Raw genomic sequence first — 19,612 nt, forward strand, 5'->3', positions numbered from 1 at the left:
AGATTGAAACAGTCATTAAAAATCTCCAAACAAACGAAAGTCCAGGGCCAGATGGCTTCCAGGGGGAATTCTACCAAACATTTAAAGAAGAACTAATTCCTATTCTCCTGAAACTGTTCCAAAAAATAGAAATGGAAGGAAAACTTCCAAACTCATTTTATGAGGCCAGCATCACCTTGATCCCCAAACCACACAAGGATCCCATCAAAAAAGAGAGCTATAGACCAATATCCTTGATGAACACAGATGCAAAAATTCTCACCAAAATATTAGCCAATAGGATTCAACAGTACATTAAAAGGATTATTCACCACGACCAAGTGGGATTTATTCCAGGGCTGCAAGGTTGGTTCAACATCCGCAAATCAATCAGTGTGATACAACACATCAAAAAAAGAAAGAACAAGAACCATATGATACTCTCAATAGATGCTGAAAAAGCATTTGACAAAGTACAGCATCCCTTCCTGATCAAAACTCGTCAAAGTGTAGGGATAGAGGGCACATACCTCAATATTATCAAAGCCATTTATGAAAAACCCACCACAAATATCATTCTCAATGGAGAAAAACTGAAAACTTTTCCGCTAAGGTCAGGAACACGGCAGGGATGTCCATTATCACCACTGCTATTCAACATAGTACTAGAAGTTCTAGCCTCAGTAATCAGACAACAAAAGGAAATTAAAGGCATCCAAATCGGCAAAGAAGAAGTCAAACTATCACTTTTCAGATGATATGATACTATATGTGGAAAACCCACAAGACTCCACTCCAAAACTGCTGGAACTTGTACAGGAATTCAGTAAAGTGTCAGGATATAAAATCAATGCACAGAAATCAGTTGCATTTCTCTACACCAACAACAAGACAGAAGAAAGAGAAATTAAGGAGTCAATCCCATTTACAATTGCACCCAAAACCATAAGATACCTAGGAATAAACCTAACCAAAGAGGCACAGAATCTATACTCAGAAAACTATAAAGTACTCATGAAAGAAATTGAGGAAGACACAAAGAAATGGAAAAACGTTCCATGCTCCTGGATTGGAAGAATAAATATTGTGAAAATGCCTAGGCTACCTAAAGCAATCTATACATTTAATGCAATTCTATCAAAGTACCATCCATCTTTTTCAAAGAAATGGAACAAATAATTCTAAAATTTACATGGAACCAGAAAAGACCTCAAATAGCCAAAGGAATATTGAAAAAGAAAGCCAAAGTTGGTGGCATCACAATTCCGGACTTCAAGCTCTATTACAAAGCTGTCATCATCAAGACAGCATGGTACTGGCACAAAAACAGACACATAGATCAATGGAACATAATAGAGAGCCCAGAAATAGACCCTCAACTCTATGGTCAACTAATCTTCAACAAAGCAGGAAAGAATGTCCGATGGAAAAAAGACAGCCTCTTCAATAAACGGTGTTGGGAAAATTGGACAGCCACATGCATAAAAATGAAATTGGACCATTTCCTTACTCCACACACGAAAATAGACTCAAAATGGATGAAGGACCTCAATGTGCAAAAGGAATCCATCAAAATCCTTGAGGAGAACACAGGCAGCAACCTCTTCGACCTCAGCCGCAGCAACATCTTCCTAGGAACATCGCCAAAGGCAAGGGAAGCAAGGGCAAAAATGAACTATTGGGATTTTATCAAGATCAAAAGCTTTTGCACAGCAAAGGAAAGAGTTAACAAAATCAAAAGACAACTGACAGAATGGAAGAAGATATTTGCAAACGACATATCAGATAAAGGACTAGTGTCCAAAATCTATAAAGAACTTAGCAAACTCGACACCCGAAGAACAAATAATCCAATCAAGAAATGGGCAGAGGACATGAACAGACATTTCTGCAAAGAAGACATCCAGGTGGCCAACAGACACATGAAAAAGTGCTCCATATCACTCGGCATCAGGGAAATACAAATCAAAACCACAATGAGATATCACCTCACACCAGTCAGAATGACTAAAATGAACAAGTCAGGAAATGACAGATGCTGGCGAGGATGCGGAGAAAGGGGAACCCTCCTACACTGTTGGTGGGAATGCAAGCTGCTGCAACCACTCTGGAAAACAGCATGGAGGTTCCTCAAAATGTTGAAAATAGAGCTGTCCTAGGACCCAGCAATCACACTACTGGTTATTTACCCTAAAGATACAAACGTAGTGATCCGAAGGGGCACGTGCACCCAAATGTTTATAGCAGCAATGTCCACGATAGCCAAACTATGGAAAGAACCTAGATGTCCATCAACAGATGAATGGATCAAGAAGATGTGGTATATATACACAATGAAATACTATGCAGCCATCAAAAGAAATGAAATCTTGCCATTTGCGACAACATGGATGGAACTAGAGCGTATCATGCTTAGCGAAATAAGTTAAGCAGAGAAAGACAACTATCATATGATCTCCCTGATATGAGGAAGTGGTGATGCAACATGGGGGCTTAAGTGGGTAGGAGAAGAATAAATGAAACAAGATGGGATTGGGAGGGAGACAAACCATAAGTGACTCTTAATCTCACAAAACAAACTGAGGGTTGCTGGGGGGAGGGGGGTTGGGAGAAGGGGGGTGGGGTTATGGACATTGGGGAGGGTATGTGCTATGGTGAGTGCTGTGAAGTGTATAAACCTGGCGATTCACAGACCTGTACCCCTGGGGATAAAAATACATTGTATGTTTATAAAAAATTAAAAATTTAAAATTTAAAAAAAAAAAGAAGTGAATCACTAAGTCCACACTCAAGGGTAGGAGAATGAGTCTCCATCTTTTTTTTTTTAAACATTTGTATTTATTTATTTGTCAGAGAGAGAGAGCACGCACATAAGCAGGCGGAGCAGCAGGCAGAGGGAGAAACAGGCTCCCTGCTGAATAAGGAGCCTGATATGGAACTCAATCCCAGGACTCTGGGATCATGATCTGAGCTGAAGGCAGATGCTTAACTGACTGAGACACCCTGGCATCGAGTCTCCATCTTTTGAAGTAAAGAGTGACAAAGAATTTGTGGACATATATTAACCACTACAGTAACTGATAAAGCAAAAGCTCCAGTGGAGGAGGCCAGAGAATGCAGGGCTGGAAGGGTTAATGGGGGCTATCAGGACATCCCTTCCCCTGGGCAGTCCCTTAAGTGCTCACAGTTAGAAGGAAAGGAGTAAGCAGCAGCTGGCAAGGAGTAAGAAGAGCTGGAGGCTGAGGGTCATTTCTCTTTTTTCAGTGATGCAGATCAAGGTTTTCTGCAGAGTGAGTAGTGGGAGGGAGCTTTGAAATAGGGTTTTTTGTTTTTGTTTTGTTTCGGTTTGGGTTTTTGTGTGGTTTTTTTTTTTTTTTTTTTTTTTTTTTTTTTGTAGAAAGAGCTGACCAGGGTCCATGGGAGGGTCTCAGGCATTTCTAGAGTCCTAGAAGAGGCACAGGCCATGAAACTACCCTGACCTGACACGTCACTGGTGTGCTTGACTCAGGGCTGGGACTTTGCAAGGTGAGAGCAGGAGTATGATAGACCAGAGGGGTACACATGTCATGAAGTTTATTGTACTTTATATTTGTGTTACGTTTATGGGTATTATAAAACCGCTTTCTTCCCAAAGAAGAGGTAGGGCACTGTCCAGGCTGGCCGGGAAGGGAATGAAGCTAGGATGTAGGCTGACAGACCTGGAGAAACAAAGGGGCTGAGGAGTCCTAATGAAACAAAGGAATAGTTCCTCATGGGGTGGGGGTGGGGGGCAGGGGGAGGCATGGCGCTAGGCTGGGATGTGACATGGTTTCTGAGGCAGAGCAATTCTGGGACATGGGAAGACCAGGCAGTGGCGGGGGAGTGGACATCGCTGGAGTCTAGGAGTTAGAGGAGTGGGAGTCCAGGATGGGCAGGGGGAATACAGTGGGAGACACGTCCTGGTGTTTGGAGGGGGATGCTGTAATGTACATGGAGGTCAGATGCCATGAGTGAGGGGGCAGAGGATGACAGAGCCAGAGACCATGGGTGGGCCTAAAATTTCTACCTGGGGTGGGGAAGCAAGGAGTCAGAGCAGCAGTGGGGAGCCAGAAGCGGACAGTGCCCCTCTGCATCTTTCCCACCCATGTCTCACTGGTTATGTGAGGCTGGGAGATGGACCAGCCTCTCTTGGGAGAACTGCTGGAAGCCAGGATTCAGATGAGAGTTGCTTTGCACTTTTATACAGACCCCTAAACTTTCCCAAAGCAGAACCAGTAGGGCAAAGTGCATGGATTTTGGAGCTGGACAGAACCCCCATCTCCTCTGACCAGTTGAATAGTTTGGGCAAAGTTTCTATTTCTTGGCCTTTGTTGTTCTACCCATTAAATGGGGATAGCAGCATCTCCTCCTAGAACAGTGTCTGCTCAGTGGGAAGTCCTCCCTGAGGGCAGCTGTTACCTGTTGGAATGTCAAGGTTTCTACCACCTAAATGGAAATAAACAGATTCCAAAGTGTGCCTGGCTGTCTCCGCCTTAGCTGCAGGTGTCCCAGAGGTGGGTGGTCACCTGGACCTACCTCTACAAGAGAAAGGAGTGGAAATGTGGCCCAAGTGTCAGCAGCCTCATGCCTGGGCACGATAATCCCTCAGGAGACTCAGGAGTGCTTCCCAGGGAAGGGGGAAAGGGCATCCCAGGGAAGGGAATCCCAGAGAAGGGCTGGAGGCACAAACAAACATTTCGTGAGTGCTCCCTGTGTGTCTCTGACCTCGCAGAGACCCTGCAAAAGTCAAGCCGGTTTCTTTTTCAGGGAGGAGCATGCTAAATCACTTGCAGGACCTGCTCCAGCTCACACAGCTGGTAGATGGCAAAGCCAAACTCTCTGCCCTCCCCACCCACCCCCACCGCCCACCACCTCCCCAATTCCCTGAGGGGCAGGGGAGGGGCCGGGCGGCTCAGGGCCCTGAGCATCAGTGGGACGGTTGGGCTGCAGTGCCCCCAAGGACACCTTTCCTAGATTCTCAGCCTCTGTCTACCCACAAACATCCCAGCCCAGGAGAATGGGGACAAGACCAGGACAGGAGGTACCATGCTCCTCTAGGGTTAGAGAGAAAAATGTAAGCTCAGAACTTAACAAGGAATCTATAATCTGATTTCCCCTTTTGCCCTGTAGGTACTCAACAAATGAGGAAGGTTTAGATTATCGTTAAACATATCAATGCCCATACACTAAATTCAAATTGAAATAAGAAAATTCCTTATCCACCAGGACAGAGTAGCAAAAGGTTCTTTGTCACATTCACCTGCTGCCTACACCACCACTTTTCTCTTACCTCCCGTCTTACTCTGCTCAGCCCAAACATGCTGACCCCAACATCATTTGCACTTTTCCCTCTGACTTTGCAAAAGTTGCACTACCCTTGGGGAAGGTCCTCCCTTCCTTCCACTCTGAGTTCTTATTCATCTTTTAAAGTCAGTGTCAAAGCCTCTCCAAGGGCTTCATTCACAGTTTCATTGAACAAGTATTTCCTGGGGGGATGCATGTGCCAGATGCAGTGAGCGCAGTGATGAACAAAATAGATCCAGCTCACCTCATGCTGCTCACTGCAGAGGATGGTGAAGTGCTTGTTCTCCATGTCAGGATAGCAGCAGGCAGGGCCTCCCAGTCTCCCTTCCTGGTCTGCTGCAGCTAATCAGGCCTAATAGAGTGCTCCCAAAGTCCTCCAGGACGGTGGGGGAGCAGCAAGGTCCTAGGGGCCCATTTGAAAGGAAGCAGTTCAGGGTTGGATTCCCAGCTGAGCTCCTAACTAACTCGGTCACCTTCCCTCTGTGGGGTCCCTTGTAAGAAATAGGGGAACACCTATGTTTTGGGCGTGCTATGAGGTTTGGATAAAGTACATCACATGTCTCTAGCTACGTTGGCTGCTTACCTCAGCAGTGCCCATGGTGTGAGGGTGATGATTGGTTTTCACGTATGTCTGAGCAGACAAAATTTCTGCTTATGGAGGACAGGGATGGTGTCTGAAGGATGTTCGAAACCACTCACACTCCCTATGTCCAGCCCAGTACTGAGTGCAAAATAGATGACCAATAAAGATGAGATAAGACAGAAGAAACTAAGAAAGCATCTTCTCACACCTGGATGGGACTGTGACTTACTCGTCCATGTCGTCAAGAGTCACTTCTTGAGCCAGAGCCGATGCCCGGTGCTCAGGGACATTCTTATGTACACACATGGCCCCTGCTCTCCGGGAGCTCCAAGGCAGTGCCATGTGGACTAATGTTCTGCTTTCTATCTGCATGCAGGCTGGGAGGAGCTGCTGCCTCAGGATGTCGGCCTTCAGGCTGGTAAGAATTGCATCTATTCCATCTAGGGTTTATGTGGGGAGTTACTAAAGCCTAACTCAAGTTACCCAGTGAGAAACAATGAGGGCCCACAAGGAAAACATCAGAGACAAAGGAATACGAGGAACAAGATTATATTACCTAAAGAAATTATATTACCTAAAGAAATAGAATTATATTACCTAAAGAAAACGAGTTTGGCCAACCTCTGGGCCTGAGCAGGTGACCACACTTGCACGGTAATCCCTCACTTATATCTCAGGCTTAAATGCCTTGACAAAGTGATGTGTCTTTTGTAGTCTCATTGCAACTGTTGCAGGGAGCTTACTCAGAGGGAATGGAAATCAAATACTGGGTCTGATCTCCACTTCGGGCTCTGCACCATCTTCCCTCAGCTCAACAGACATACAAGTGCCTGCTACATAGCAATAGCCAAGAGATGACTCTATGGGGGAAGGAAGCAAATGCTGAGACCCTGCCCTGCCCTGGGGTTGGGATGCAGGGCACCTCCAGGCAGCTGGAGTGGTGCATGCACGACAAGTGAACCTTGGGAGCTGGAGTAGCCCAACCCACCCTGAATTCCAGCCCAAACCTGGGAAATCCAGATGGCAGAAATTAGATTTTGGTAAGAAGATGCCCCAAATATTCTGCCTACAAAGCCAGAAAGTAGCCGTTGTCTCCTTCTGGTTGGATCTACACTGCTGAATGGGGCAGCATCCCCCAGCCACCAAGGAGTCCTGAAACCAAGCCTCCCAACTATCTGAGTCACAGAAGTGTGGCTAGCATTTTTGTTTGTTTGTTTGTTTGGTTTTGGGTTTTTGTGTTTTTTTTTTTTTTTTCAGAGAAGAGACAGGCTGTTTTAGACTGGAGAGAGGACACACAGTCTCAAAATCCAAATTGCAAGGACTTTTAGTCATCAAAAGCATGAGAATTTAGCACCATTTTGGAGCATGAGGAGCCCAAGCTGTAAGGCAAAGCCAGTCTTATTTCACAAAGGAATACATTCCTGGGATGCACTAGTCCCAAGGCTCCCACTGGGAACATGACTAACTTCAAGCAGAGTTTAGAAAGGTAACTCCTGGAGGCATATTTATCGCCCTTGGCCCGCAAGGACAACAAGAAGCCCCAGTTCAGGTGTATCTTCTCTCTCTTTATTTCCACAAGTCTACACACTTACATACGTTTACATGACCAATCAGCGAGCAGGGTACAGGAGGGAGCCAATCAGGCTGTGCACCTAAACGAACAACTTCGCTAGCAACCAATGCTGTCTACTTCCTCTTTGGGCATTCCGCTTAGTCTCACGAGGCAATCCTAACCTGGCAACTAGCCAGGCGCCATCTTTTAATGGCGGAGGTCGCCCTGGCCAGGGGCCTGCCTCCGACATCTCCCCCTTTTTTCTTTTATGGCAGGGATCGTGCCTGTCTTAGGTTGTCAGTGGCGGGGAATATCCTTACCCGTCATCAGAAGGCAGATATCAATGATCTGCGTCCTGTCTTAGGTTGGTGTATTTCCCCCACCAATCTTACCCGTCGTTGACTACCAATCCAGCATACTTAGCCACACTTGGGGGGATGTTCCAGCCTCAATGGCTAACAAGGCCTGCACCATGGCTTGCTGTTGCCTAGGTTGCTGTCGCCTCCAAATTTGCAGTTTCCTTAAGCCCACTACAAGGATTATCATCAGACCAATTACGCTAGCCCATTGTTTCATAAAGGTTAACACATCTTGCAATGTTTTGATTATCTCTGGGAGGGTTGCAAGCTCAACTCTGGTGTTATTTATTCTTGTTATGCCTAGTAGCAGGTGCTGAGTGTAGTTTTGGAATTCTGCGGACTAATTCCCCCGCAAGTATTGGGAGAGCTGTCGGGAGACATTCTGTAAGTCACTCATATTAGTATAGGCTATGGGAGTTACACAAATTGCCGGGAAGGGTACTATACGTCCCAGTCCCCATAGGGCCCCCCATATGTCCACTTGTTCTTGAACCAAATCCACTCTCTGGTTGACTATCAGGATTCCTGCTTGCAGATGTGCATTGATCTGAGTCTATGTTTGAAGGGCAGCCACCATTCCTTCTGCAAGGGTGTTCACAGCTTCCGCAGTGGGTATAGTTGCAGCAAGCGAGACTGCTGCTGCCATGGCAGCTGCTGTAGATATAGCCAATGCTGTCACAACGGCAGCTGTGATACCAAAATCTCTCTTCTTTCTGGATAGCACCACCGGTAACTTGTCCTCTGGAATGGAAACTGGGATAGGAACATGGGTAGGGATACGCATAATCACAGCCAGCTTGAAGGCCGTGACATTCCAGCACTGGGAAAGATAGCAATTCTTAGTGCAATTTAACGTATCATTCAGCTCACTAGCATTTGTTACGAGGAAAAGGAACAGTGGCCAGACGCATATGGGAGTGGGCTGATAAGTAATATTATTGGGACAAGACACATTAACTGGGGCACCTGGGTGGCTCAGTGGTTAAAGCCTCTTCCTTCGGCTCAGGTCATGATCCCAGGGTCCTGGGATCGAGCCTCACATCGGGCTCTCTGCTCAGCAGGGAGCCTGCCTTCTCCTCCTCTCTCTCTCTGCCTGCCTCTCTGTCTACTTGTGATCTGTCAAATAAATTTTTTTTAAAAAAATCTTTAAAAAAAAAGACACATTAACTGTTGTCTCAAAGGTACTAGAGTCATTTTGTTTATAAGAACAGTTGAGGAGTTTGCCACCATTTAACATGGACACTGCTGAGATATCAGTACATGCTCCTAGCAAGTTACAGACCTGCCATGCATCAAAGGGAGAGGAGGGAATATGAGAGAAGAGTTAGTCACTGGTAAAGGATATAGCCATGCTTTAACCACTGCTCCCAGCTCTCTGGCTTGAGTCTGCCGCAGGAGGTGTAGCATCCCCAGAGTTATCATCAGCATCTTCAGCATCATGACTGGTGTTTGGAGGCAGGGCTGCACGCACCAGCCGCTCTGGGATCCAAATTGGAGCCTCCTTTTCCTGCGGACCTTTACTCCCCGCTTTCCTGCGGATTACCTTGCAAGATTCCTTTATTTAGTTCCCGGGTGCCGGCGCCATTTATCGCCCTTGGCCCGCAAGGACAACAAGAAGCCCCAGTTCAGGTGTATCTTCTCTCTATTTCCACAAGTCTACACACTTATATACGTTTACATGACCAATCAGCGAGCAGGGTACAGGAGGGAGCCAATCAGGCTGTGCACCTAAACGAACAACTTCGCTAGCAACCAATGCTGTTTACTTCCTCTTTGGGCATTCCGCTTAGTCTCACGAGGCAATCCTAACCTGGCAACTAGCCAGGCGCCATCTTTTAATGGCGGACGCCGCCCTGGCCAGGTGCCTGCCTCCGACACATATTATTCTCAGTTGCAATTGTGGGCCTGTTCTGTCTTCTAAGATGGCAGGTTCCTTGGAAAGAGGGTGAAAATCTGATTCATTGGTGATCCCTACAGTGGGTCCTAGTGATTCTTGAATAAGGCGTGGACCCATACTGTGCTTATTTCTGATGTATCATCCATCTGGGCTGCTCTGTGCTGGGCCCTATGCAGGCTCCTGACCTGTGTTACATTCCATCTTCACAACAGCTCGGTGACACTGCCCTGTTCAACAGATGAAGAAAACGATGCTCAGAGAGGTTAAGTGACTTGCCCAAGCCCATGTAGCTCTGGAATGGAGAGTAGGGATGAGAACCCAGGTCTGTCTGACTTCAAAGGGGCTCTTAGTCTGCTCTGCAAAACTAGACCATAACAAAATCCCATAACACATACCGACTGGGTGGCTTGAACAACAGAAATTTATTCTCTCACAGTCTTAGAGACTAGAAGTCCAATAACAAGGTCCCAGTAGGGTTAGTGTCTGGTGAGACCTCTCTGGCTTGCACACAGGCACCTTCTCTCATGGTCTTCCTTCATTGCGCACGCGCACACACACACACACACACAGGAGGAAGGGAGAGAGTGTCTGCTGGTGTCTCTTCCCCTTATAAAGACACCAGTCCTACCAGGTTGCAGCTGTACCTCTGACGACCTCATTTAACCTTAATTACCTTCTTAAAGGCCCTGTCTCCAAATACAGTTACATTGGGGGAGAGAGCTTTGACAGATGAATTTGGGAAGGACACAATTCAATCTATAATAGGCTTTAATGTTTAATCTCTATTAAGAAACTCCAAACATGTTGAATAACTACATCATGGAAAAAGTTTTTATTTTTTTTTAAAGCAATTAGCAGCAGATCCCCTCCGCCACTCCCCACTTCCTCTACCTCCTGCCAACTGGCCCCAGGTTTGTAAAGTCTTCTAATAGAATTAAAGTGGGATTTGAGTTGGAGAAATCTGATTTTCACACTTTAGAAGTACACCCAGGCCAGGAGTGAGGTGGGGGTTTCTCCAGGAGCAGCTCAGGTTTCCTTTCTCAAAGAAAATGCCAAACTTGCTGCTCTGGGAAGTTCTGCCAACTGCTTGCTGTGTGACCTTGGCCAAGCTTTCCATTCTCTATACCTTAGTTTTATCAACTGCCAGATGAACGTGGGGCTGTCCGAGACGTCTCAGAACATCAGCGGTAGTGCCCTTTGTGACCTGATGATCCTTCCCAAGAGTGGGGAGACACAGCTACAGATTCTGAGATACAAAGACCACACTTGCTGCCCCTGTCACTTGACATCCACTCCCCCATCCTTCCTCCAATCTGCTTCAACCTCCTCTTCCTGCCCTTTCAGGCTACCTTTCCGAGTCAGACCAGCCATGGTTCAAATCCCACACTACCACTCCCATCTTTGTGGTGAGATAAGAATAATGATACCATAGTTGTGAGGGTTACACTCAGTCATTGGAAGTCACATATAATCCCAAATTTGAAAAAAACTTTAGGACCACTAGATGTTCTGAATGTGTACAGTGGGGGAGAATGGTCTGGGCAAAGGAAACAGAACATGCGAAGACCCAGAGGGAATCAGGCCATGGTGCATCTGGGAAAGTACCAGGAGTAGGTGGCAAGTGTCAGGGCTAAATCTGCTCTGTATACAGTGGTGTCATGAGCCCCAAGTTGTACAGAGTTTTGCAAATGTGCCTGCTCCAAACTGGGATGTGCTGTCTGATCCAAGGACTTAGCATGAAAAAAATCTCACTCACAATTTTTACATTGCTTACCCATTTAAATGATGATATTTTGAATCTTTGGGGTTAAATAACAACACTCATAAAATTAATTTCACCCATTTCTCTTTAAATTTTAATGTAAATGTGACCACTTGAACATATTCAATTGAACATATTCAATTTCATGTGTGGTTTGAATTCAGTTACTATTGGAGGCCCTGGCCTGGACCACACACTAAGGATTTATAAATTGTGCGTTGTGTACAGCATTCCTTTCTGACAGCTGAGAGGATAAGATGAGGGGATTGGCCCGGATCACTTGCCACTCTGAGGTGGAAGGGATGGTATTCCCCAAGAACTCCATGAACTGGGGAGAGAGGAGACCTCAAACAAAAATGGAAGTCTTTTGAAGAAGGTGATTGCATTGCTAGTGTATTGTTTCAACCATTAGATTTTCCTTGATTTGGCTTTGGGGATTTCATCACAATGCATGTACACATAAGGTAGTTGACTTAAGGAGGAACATGCAGATAGACCTTTCTCTTTGCCATGATCACCAGTTCTCTTCCCCTATCCTACAGACAAGTGAAAAAACTCAGAGCCTGGTTCTGCCACACATTCTGAGCCTCCCTAAGGCCCAGGGCAGAGCATGGTCTTCAGTCATTAACAAAAACCCCATCTTCCTTCCAAATAAGGACTATGTTTACATACCTGTGGGCAGAGGGGCTGGAGACCCTTCAATACACAAGACTGGTTGGAAATATTTTGAAATTCAAAGCACCTCTCTGTTAGATTGGCTCAGTCCCAATGCAAGAAGCCATAAACATTTGTTTGCTTGATGACATGTAAATCGATCATAACTTATCCTGACATAACCATACTTTATCAGATGGGGAGGTGGCACAATGACGAGGCACCAGGAGACATTCCTGGGTAAAACAGGGTCTTTGGCACCAGCAGCAACCATGCCATCTGTCCCCATAGAAGGGACTGGCTTCTGGGGGTCTACTGATGGGCCTGTACTGGAACTTAGATCAGAGACCTGCTGCTTGAGATCCCTCGATGATCCATATGACTTTCCATTTATCTAAGTGCATGCGGACGCAGACCATTTCTAGGCCCGCCTCTTCCACTATGAGAAGAGAAAGATGTGGCAGGTGGGCACATGGTATCAGGGCACCATGACTGTTTCGGTGAGTAGGCCAACAGTCCACCCTCTTTTTTTTTTTTTTTTTAAGTATTTTATTTATTTATTTGACAGAGAGAGATCACAAGTAGTCAGAGAGGCAAGCAGAGAGAGAGAAGAAGCAGGCTCCCCGCTGAGCAGAGAGCCCCACTCGGGACTCGATCCCAGGACCCTGAGATCAGGACCCGAGCCGAAGGCAGCGGCTTAACCCACTGAGCCACCCAGGCGCCCCCAGTCCACCCTCTTTAAAGACATTAGTGTGAAGGGCGCCTGGGTGGCTCAGTGGGTTAAGCCGCTGCCTTCGGCTCAGGTCATGATCCCAGGGTCCTGGGATCGAGTCCCGCATCGGGCTCTCTGCTCAGCAGGGAGCCTGCTTCCTCCTCTCTCTCTCTCTGCCTGCCTCTATGCCTACTTGTGATCTCTCTCTGTCAAATAAATAAATAAAATCTTAAAAAAAAAAAAAAAAAAAGACATTAGTGTGAAGGACCAGGAAACAGATTGTGGTTTTGGCTCTTTGAGCTTCCTTGTAGTAATTTCGGTCTCAGGCTGGGGCACACCCACCTTCAGCAAGAGCTCTTCCGGCCACTAGCTGTCCGGTATTTCCCACCACGAAGAGCGCGAGGACTCTGAGAACTCCTGCAGATTTCCCTGCTCCCTGGAACTCCTCTGTTCCCTTACATCTCAGTAGAGGCTCCTACTTTCTTTCTTTTTTTTTTTTTTTTAAAGATTTTATTTATTTACTTGACAGAGAGATCACAAGTAGGCAGAGAGGCAGGCAAAGAGAAAGAGGAGGAAGCAGGCTCCCCGCTGAGCAGAGAGCCCGACGTGGGACTCGATCCCAAGACCCCGAGATCATGACCCGAGCCGAAGGCAGCGGCTTTAACCCACTGAGCCACCCAGGCGTCCCGAAGCTCCTACTTTCTTTGCAGCTAACAGCTGCTGCTATTTCTCTTCTTCATTCTTTTCCTGATTTGGCCGCTCTTGCACAGGTTTCCCTGCTGATAGAGGTCACAAGGAAGCTGTTTTCTGCTACCTCGTTTCTCATTTGTTTCCTAGGAGAGCTTTGGTTGAAGAGAGGGAAAAGAAATTGCATTCTTTGATATCTTCTTCCAGCCCATGTCGGGCTGACACCTCCTCACCCAATCCGGATCAGAAATGGTGTCTCTCCTTTTCATCTCTGGTTAATGTCAAGTTTGCTGTCAGATGCCCATCTTCTACCTTTGACTTGTAATCTTCTCCCTGCGGTGAGCTGCCAGCTGTTTTAGCAGCACACTGCAATTCCATCCTCATTGTAAGAAAGCTTCTCCTGGGACTCTGAGGGCTCTGGTGTGATTTGTTTAGTTCACTTTAGCTCTGTATGTTGCTCATGCTGGTTTTCTGTATCCTACAGCAACTGTTCCTTGGTTTAATTTAGTTTTAATTTTTATAAAGTCATATAGATACACTATTTAAAGAATCAGTCCCCCACTTCCTCTTCCCCAGAGGGGACTGCTATCGGACCTTCTAGTTGGTTCTTTGATATTTCCCTCTGTGTTTGGAAAGAACATGCCTGCTGTGCTACTTGAATTTTTTATTTAAGGCATCATCTGTTATTGACTTCCCACCATGAAAGAACACCTTAGCTCCTTGAGCCTGCCCTCATCCTGGCACTCACAAGTACACTACTGGTGTCTTTGTCCTCCCCAAATTGTTAAACCTAGCTTTGATCAGAAATGCATACACAGTTTACTTTTTATATCTAAGTAAATGCTACTCCCAGTTGAGCCTGTGGTGTACCCCTAGCACTGTACTTTCCTTTGCTAGATTTTATCATTGTCTTTTTTCCACCTGTTCAGTTTTTTGTGTATTTATCATGCCTTTAACCCCAGCTTTCTCCAACATCTGTCAGTCTACTCTCAAAATGTTCTGATTCATATGGAGTTCAGCCGGTCTCATCCTCAGAAGGAAATCTCTCCCAGAGTTGCTGATTTGTGATAGATCAACTGTATCTTCTATTTCTGAGGCATACATCTTGACATCATCGTGGGATGATGCTTGAATATGCTTTTCACCTCTCCTTTGTACTAAATCACCTTGAATATGCTTTTCACCTCTCCTTTGTACTAAATCACTTTGCCTGCAACTGAGGTCTTTCTCTTGGTTTATGCTGTCATTTTTTTTTTTCCAGTGCCAGGTGTTTATTGCCCCCCCCCACACGTGGGATTGCTCACATACACAACACACACAGGCGTTGGCATCATGGGACAGAGCAGCACCTCTGGCCTCTGGGCGAAGGACAGGGCGTTCTCTCAGCCCCTGGCCTCAGGGAGCGAGATGGGAGACGAGGATGGCTTCTCTCTCCTGCCCTCACTGGGGTCTGAGGGGGCCCATGAACAAATGTCACCCCTTCCATCTCTCAGCCATGGAGAAGCCACCTTGGTGACGTGTTTCGTTCCAATTGTTTGTTACATGGAGAAGGGATTGGCCTGGTCCCAGCCATTACAGGGGAAGGTGTAAACATTAAGAGGTATACTTTGGCCACAAAGGGGGCGACACCATCAGAAGCATGTGTGGGGTGGGCGGTGGGGGAGGAGCACTGTTACTGAGCTGCTGGGCTATCTAGTCCCTGGCTTAGTAGAAGAACAGGGAAGGGGGGGGGGGGGACTTATTGTTTGGCATTGATGATATCTACAAACTCTGGCTTGAGGGAAGCCCCGCCCACGAGGAAGCCATCCACATCAGGCTGGCTCCCCAGCTCCTTGCAGGTTGCTCCAGTCACAGATCCATAAATGATACGGGTGCTCTGAGCCACGGCGTCAGAGACGTTGGACTTAAGCCATCTGCGGAGCTTTTCGTGTACTTCCTGGGCCTGTTGGGGTGTCGCAGTCTTGCCAGTCCCAATGGCCCAAACAGGCTCATAGGCCAGGACAACCTTGCTCCAGTCTTTCACATTACCTGCGATGACCTTGGTTTGCTCGAAAACAACCTTCTCAGTGATGCCAGCTTCCCTCTCATCTAGCTTCTCCCCAATGCAGGCAATTACTTCAAGTCCCTCTGCCAGGGCATGGGCCACTTTCTGTCCAATCAGCTCATCTGACTCCCCAAAGACGTGCCTTCTTTCCGAGTGCCCCAGGACTACCCACGTGGCTCCACAGTCTTTGATCATGCCAGGGCTGATCTCCCCAGTGAAGGCCTCGTTCGTCACTTTGTAGCAGTTCTGTGCAGCCACAGCAATCTTGGCGTCCAGCTTCTGCCTGGCAAAGTCGATGTAGGCGGTGGGGGGTGCACAAACCACTTCGGTGTCGGCCGGCACCTTGGCTGCGTTCAGAGTGGTGATGAGCTCCCCCAGGTTCTTCTTCCGCCCGTTCATCTTCCAGTTCCTCCCGACGAAGAACTTCCTGGAGGGCGCCATGGCGCTGATACCGACACCCTGAAGGTCAGAAGCAGCTATGCTGTCATTTTGATCTAACAGATCCTGTAATACCTCTCTGAGAAAGGGTACATAGGAGGTAAATGTTTTTTAACAACTTGCATGTCTAAATTATGTTTAGTCAAGTGTGAATGTCAGCTGGCATAGGATTCCATAGTAGATAGAATTTTCCCTGAGAATTGTGAAGATGTTTACTCCACGTTGTTTTCTGGCTTCCAGCATTGCTGTTGAGAAATTGGATACCATTTTAACTTTTGAGCCTTTGTATAAAGCTTATTTTTTCTTTCTGAAAACTATTGTGATTTTCTCTTTGTCTCAAGTATTTTGAAACTTCATGATCATATGTGTTGGTGTGTATCTATTTTCATTTCTTGTACTATCAACTGAAGTTTTCTCCCCAATTTTTTTTTCCCAGAAGGCTTATGGGAATAATACTGCATCTTCAAAAATGTTTGTTACCTTTATACTGGAATGACAATTTGGCTGGGTAAAAAAATTTTTTGATTTTTTTTCTTTCTGGTAAAAAACACATAACATTAAATTTACCGTGTGTTAACAATTTTTAAGCATATAGTTCAGTATTAAGTATATTCACATTCTTGTGCAACAGATCTGAAAAGTTTTTATCTTGCAAAGTTCAATTCAGTGCTTATTAAACACTGTTTTCCCTCCCTTCTCCTCCAGCCTTTGGCAACCATCTTTCTACTTTCTGTTTCTATGATTTTAACTACTTAAGATACTTCTTATGAATGGAATAATGCAGCATTTGTCCTTTTGTGACTGGCTTATCTCACTTAGCTTAAGGTCCTAGAGGTCTATCCACATTGTACCATACGGCAGGATTTCTTTCCTTTTTAAGGCTGCACGATATTCCATTGTATGTATATATCACATTTTGTTTATTTGCTCATCTATCAATAGACCCTTGGGTTGCTTTCACATGTGGCTTTTGTGAATAATGCTGCAATGCATGGGACGACAAATATGTCTTCAAGATCTTTCTTTGAATTTCTTTGGATATATACTCAGAAGTGGGATTGCTGGGTCATAAGGTAGTTAGAGTTTTAATTTTTTGAGGAAACTCCATATTGTTTTCCCCAGTGGCTACACTGGTTTACAATCCTACCAATAGCATATAACAGTTCCATTGTTATGCATCCTCCCTAACACTTGTTGTTTTCTGCTGTTTTGATAGTGGTCATCCTAATAGGTGGGTTGTTCTTTTCTTGAAATCTTTGTAGGAGTGGTTCAGCCCTTGTACAGGATTTGACTTTGTCCTGAATTTTCTCCTTATAAGTGAACTTATCTTTTTGTCTGCCTACACACCCCCCAAAAAAAATTTTTTTTAATTTTTTAGTTCAATAACCTTTACTAGTCTATGTTCTAGAGTTTATTTTTCTTTGTCATTATTTCCTGGGACCCAGTGTGCTTTCAATCCACAGATGTAAGGCTTCCTTAATTTCTGGAAAGTTATTTTGAATTATATCTTTAACTAATCTTCCTGGGTTTTATTTCTAGTTACCTTCTTTGTGCACTTACGTGTATTTTTGTCAGTCTTCCATATCTATCTTTCTATTCCTAATACCTGCTTTAAACATTTCTGTGTCATTCTGCTCACTCTCTCCTCCTATCATCAGAGATCTTCCCTGTGCTTTCAGCAGTGCTTGTTTGCCTGCTGTTTCTGATTCTGCTTTTGTTTCTGGTCCATGTTTATCTCTTTTCTTCCATTTCTTTCTCCAGCTTTGTCAATTCATATCTCATCCTTTTCAGTTGTCTCAGCATCTAATTTCTGAGCTCTTGCTCCTGCTCTACTCTTTTTTTTTTTTTTTGAAGATTTTATTTATTTATTTGAAAGAGAGAGAGTGAGAGAGAAAGCATGAGAGGGGAGAAGGTTAGAGGGAGAAGCAGATTCCCCATGGAGCTGGGAGCCCAATTCAGGACTTGATTCCAGGACTCTGGGATTATGACCTGAGCCGAAGGCAGTTGCTTAAACAACTGAGCCACCCAGGCATCCTTTATATTTCTCCTGCTCTACCCTTCAAGAAGATTTTGGAAACCATGGGGAAATACTTGGCCACAACTTTCTACTGTTGTATGGCAGTTTTGTTGGTTGGTTGGTTGGTTGGTTGGTTGGTTTTTTCCCTGGTGAGTATAATTCACCTTCTCCTTTCCTCCTTTTGGATTTCAGTATCTTTGTACGTAGACCTGCACTGATTCCTTTCAGATTACTCCTCTTTGAATGGGGTGAGCTTTCTCGGGCCAGAAGGAAGTTCATGTGGGTCAATGCAATGCCGCAGGCTGGCAGAAACCTAGTGAGGGTTTAGTCTTTGCTTCTCTCCACCCAAAGGGTTTGGGTGGTATAGGGCTATTCATAGGGCAAAGACTTTTTCCACCTCATAGAGCAACTTTTTTCCTGCAAATATGGCTTGTCTGTTTCCTAGAACCAAGCTAGGCCAGGGAATCTTCCTCAGCTACCTCCCACCTCCCACTACCATCCTGACAAGCGAGGGCAGGGAAGGAGGGAGGGGAGAAGAAGAAGGAGAGGGAAAGAGGAGGAGGAGCAGAAGGAAGGGGCAGGAGAGTGCACCCCAGCCACCTTGGGGGGTCCTGGTTGGAAGGGACAGCCCCCTGGAGAGTATATGGCTTCAGCAGGAAGGACAATGAGGGACAAGTATCTGACCACTGTCTTCTCTCTGCTCTCCAGGGTGACCATGTGTGGCTGAACCCACTTTCTGCCAACAAGAGCAGCGTGGCCATCGGGTGCATTGTCAAAGAAACAAAGCCTGGCAAGATCTTGCTTGAAGATGATGAGGGCAAGGTCAGTGTGACCAAGCTGTCCAGGAGCTCAGGGCCCACCCTCACCTCCCCAGCCGTCCAGGGTCCTGAGCCGCTCTCCTCTTCTGGTGCTGCTCTCCAACATTAGGGTTTCCAGAGCCCAAGTGGGGGGAACCTACCTGGCAGAAGAGACCACGGTGGGGTCCTGTCATGGTAAACATCACATGTCTGTCTTGGGGAGTGTTTCTATAGTCAAAGAGCAGGGAGCAAGTTGATAGTTGAAAAATTAGGCCAATTAGGGGAGCAGGAAGGAGTGAAGTGGGGAAGGGTCTGTGGCAGAGAGGAGAAGGCAGCAGAAAGCTGGTTTGCAAAGTAAAAGAGGGTGAGCTGGAAGGATAAAAAAGAGAGATAGAAAGGTATTTGAGAAAGGAACATGGAGAAGAGGGCCCCCAAAATGTGAGGAGGAAGGGGATGAGATTCAGTTTATCCTGAACAAAATAGCCGAAGTGAGAGAAAAGTGGGAAGCTGGGGTGACCTGCAGGGTTGCAACTCAGCCAACTGGAGGCTGGGGGAGCAAGCTTGGCCAAGCATGGTGCCGGGGAAGGCCATGCAGGGTGAGGGGTCCAGCTGGTCCCTTCAGTCTCATCGAGGGGACCTCTTTGCTGAGGTGCTACAGCACAGGGCATGTGGAAACTTGGCCTCCAGGGAGAAGATTCTAATCTGTGATCTGTGAGCTCCATATTAGGGAGATAGTAAAAGATGAACAATAATATTTTCTATTTGTAAAATTTCTATCTTTTACAGTTTAAAAAGCACTTTTACTTGCA

General features: G+C 46.0%; 2 protein-coding genes across 6 annotated transcripts in view; one reads left to right on the forward strand and one right to left on the reverse strand.

Moving 5' to 3' along the window:
* Positions 1–19,612, forward strand: part of MYO7B (myosin VIIB) — a 104,254-nt gene that overhangs the window by 17,338 nt on the left and 67,304 nt on the right. For all 5 annotated transcript variants that reach the window (XM_032353979.1, XM_032353980.1, XM_032353981.1 and 2 more), the window contains exons 2-3: positions 6,261–6,302; positions 18,715–18,828. In XM_032353979.1, the coding sequence (XP_032209870.1) occupies positions 6,285–6,302; positions 18,715–18,828 (132 nt within the window). In that variant the 5' untranslated portion in view covers positions 6,261–6,284. The remainder of the gene's footprint in view (positions 1–6,260; positions 6,303–18,714; positions 18,829–19,612) is intronic.
* LOC116596812 (triosephosphate isomerase-like) lies at positions 14,766–16,022 on the reverse strand. Its single transcript, XM_032353994.1, has one exon. It carries the CDS (start codon positions 15,990–15,992, stop codon positions 15,246–15,248), a length of 747 nt encoding a protein of 248 aa, XP_032209885.1. The 5' UTR covers positions 15,993–16,022; the 3' UTR covers positions 14,766–15,245.

Source organism: Mustela erminea, chromosome 8 (assembly GCF_009829155.1).
Source record: "Mustela erminea isolate mMusErm1 chromosome 8, mMusErm1.Pri, whole genome shotgun sequence".
In the NCBI taxonomy this organism is placed as follows: domain Eukaryota; kingdom Metazoa; phylum Chordata; class Mammalia; order Carnivora; family Mustelidae; genus Mustela; species Mustela erminea.

Coding starts and splice junctions, on each gene's coding strand:
- LOC116596812 (XM_032353994.1), bottom strand. CDS start 15,992: ATGGCGCCCTCCAGGAAGTTCTTCGTCGGGAGGAACTGGAAGATGAAC.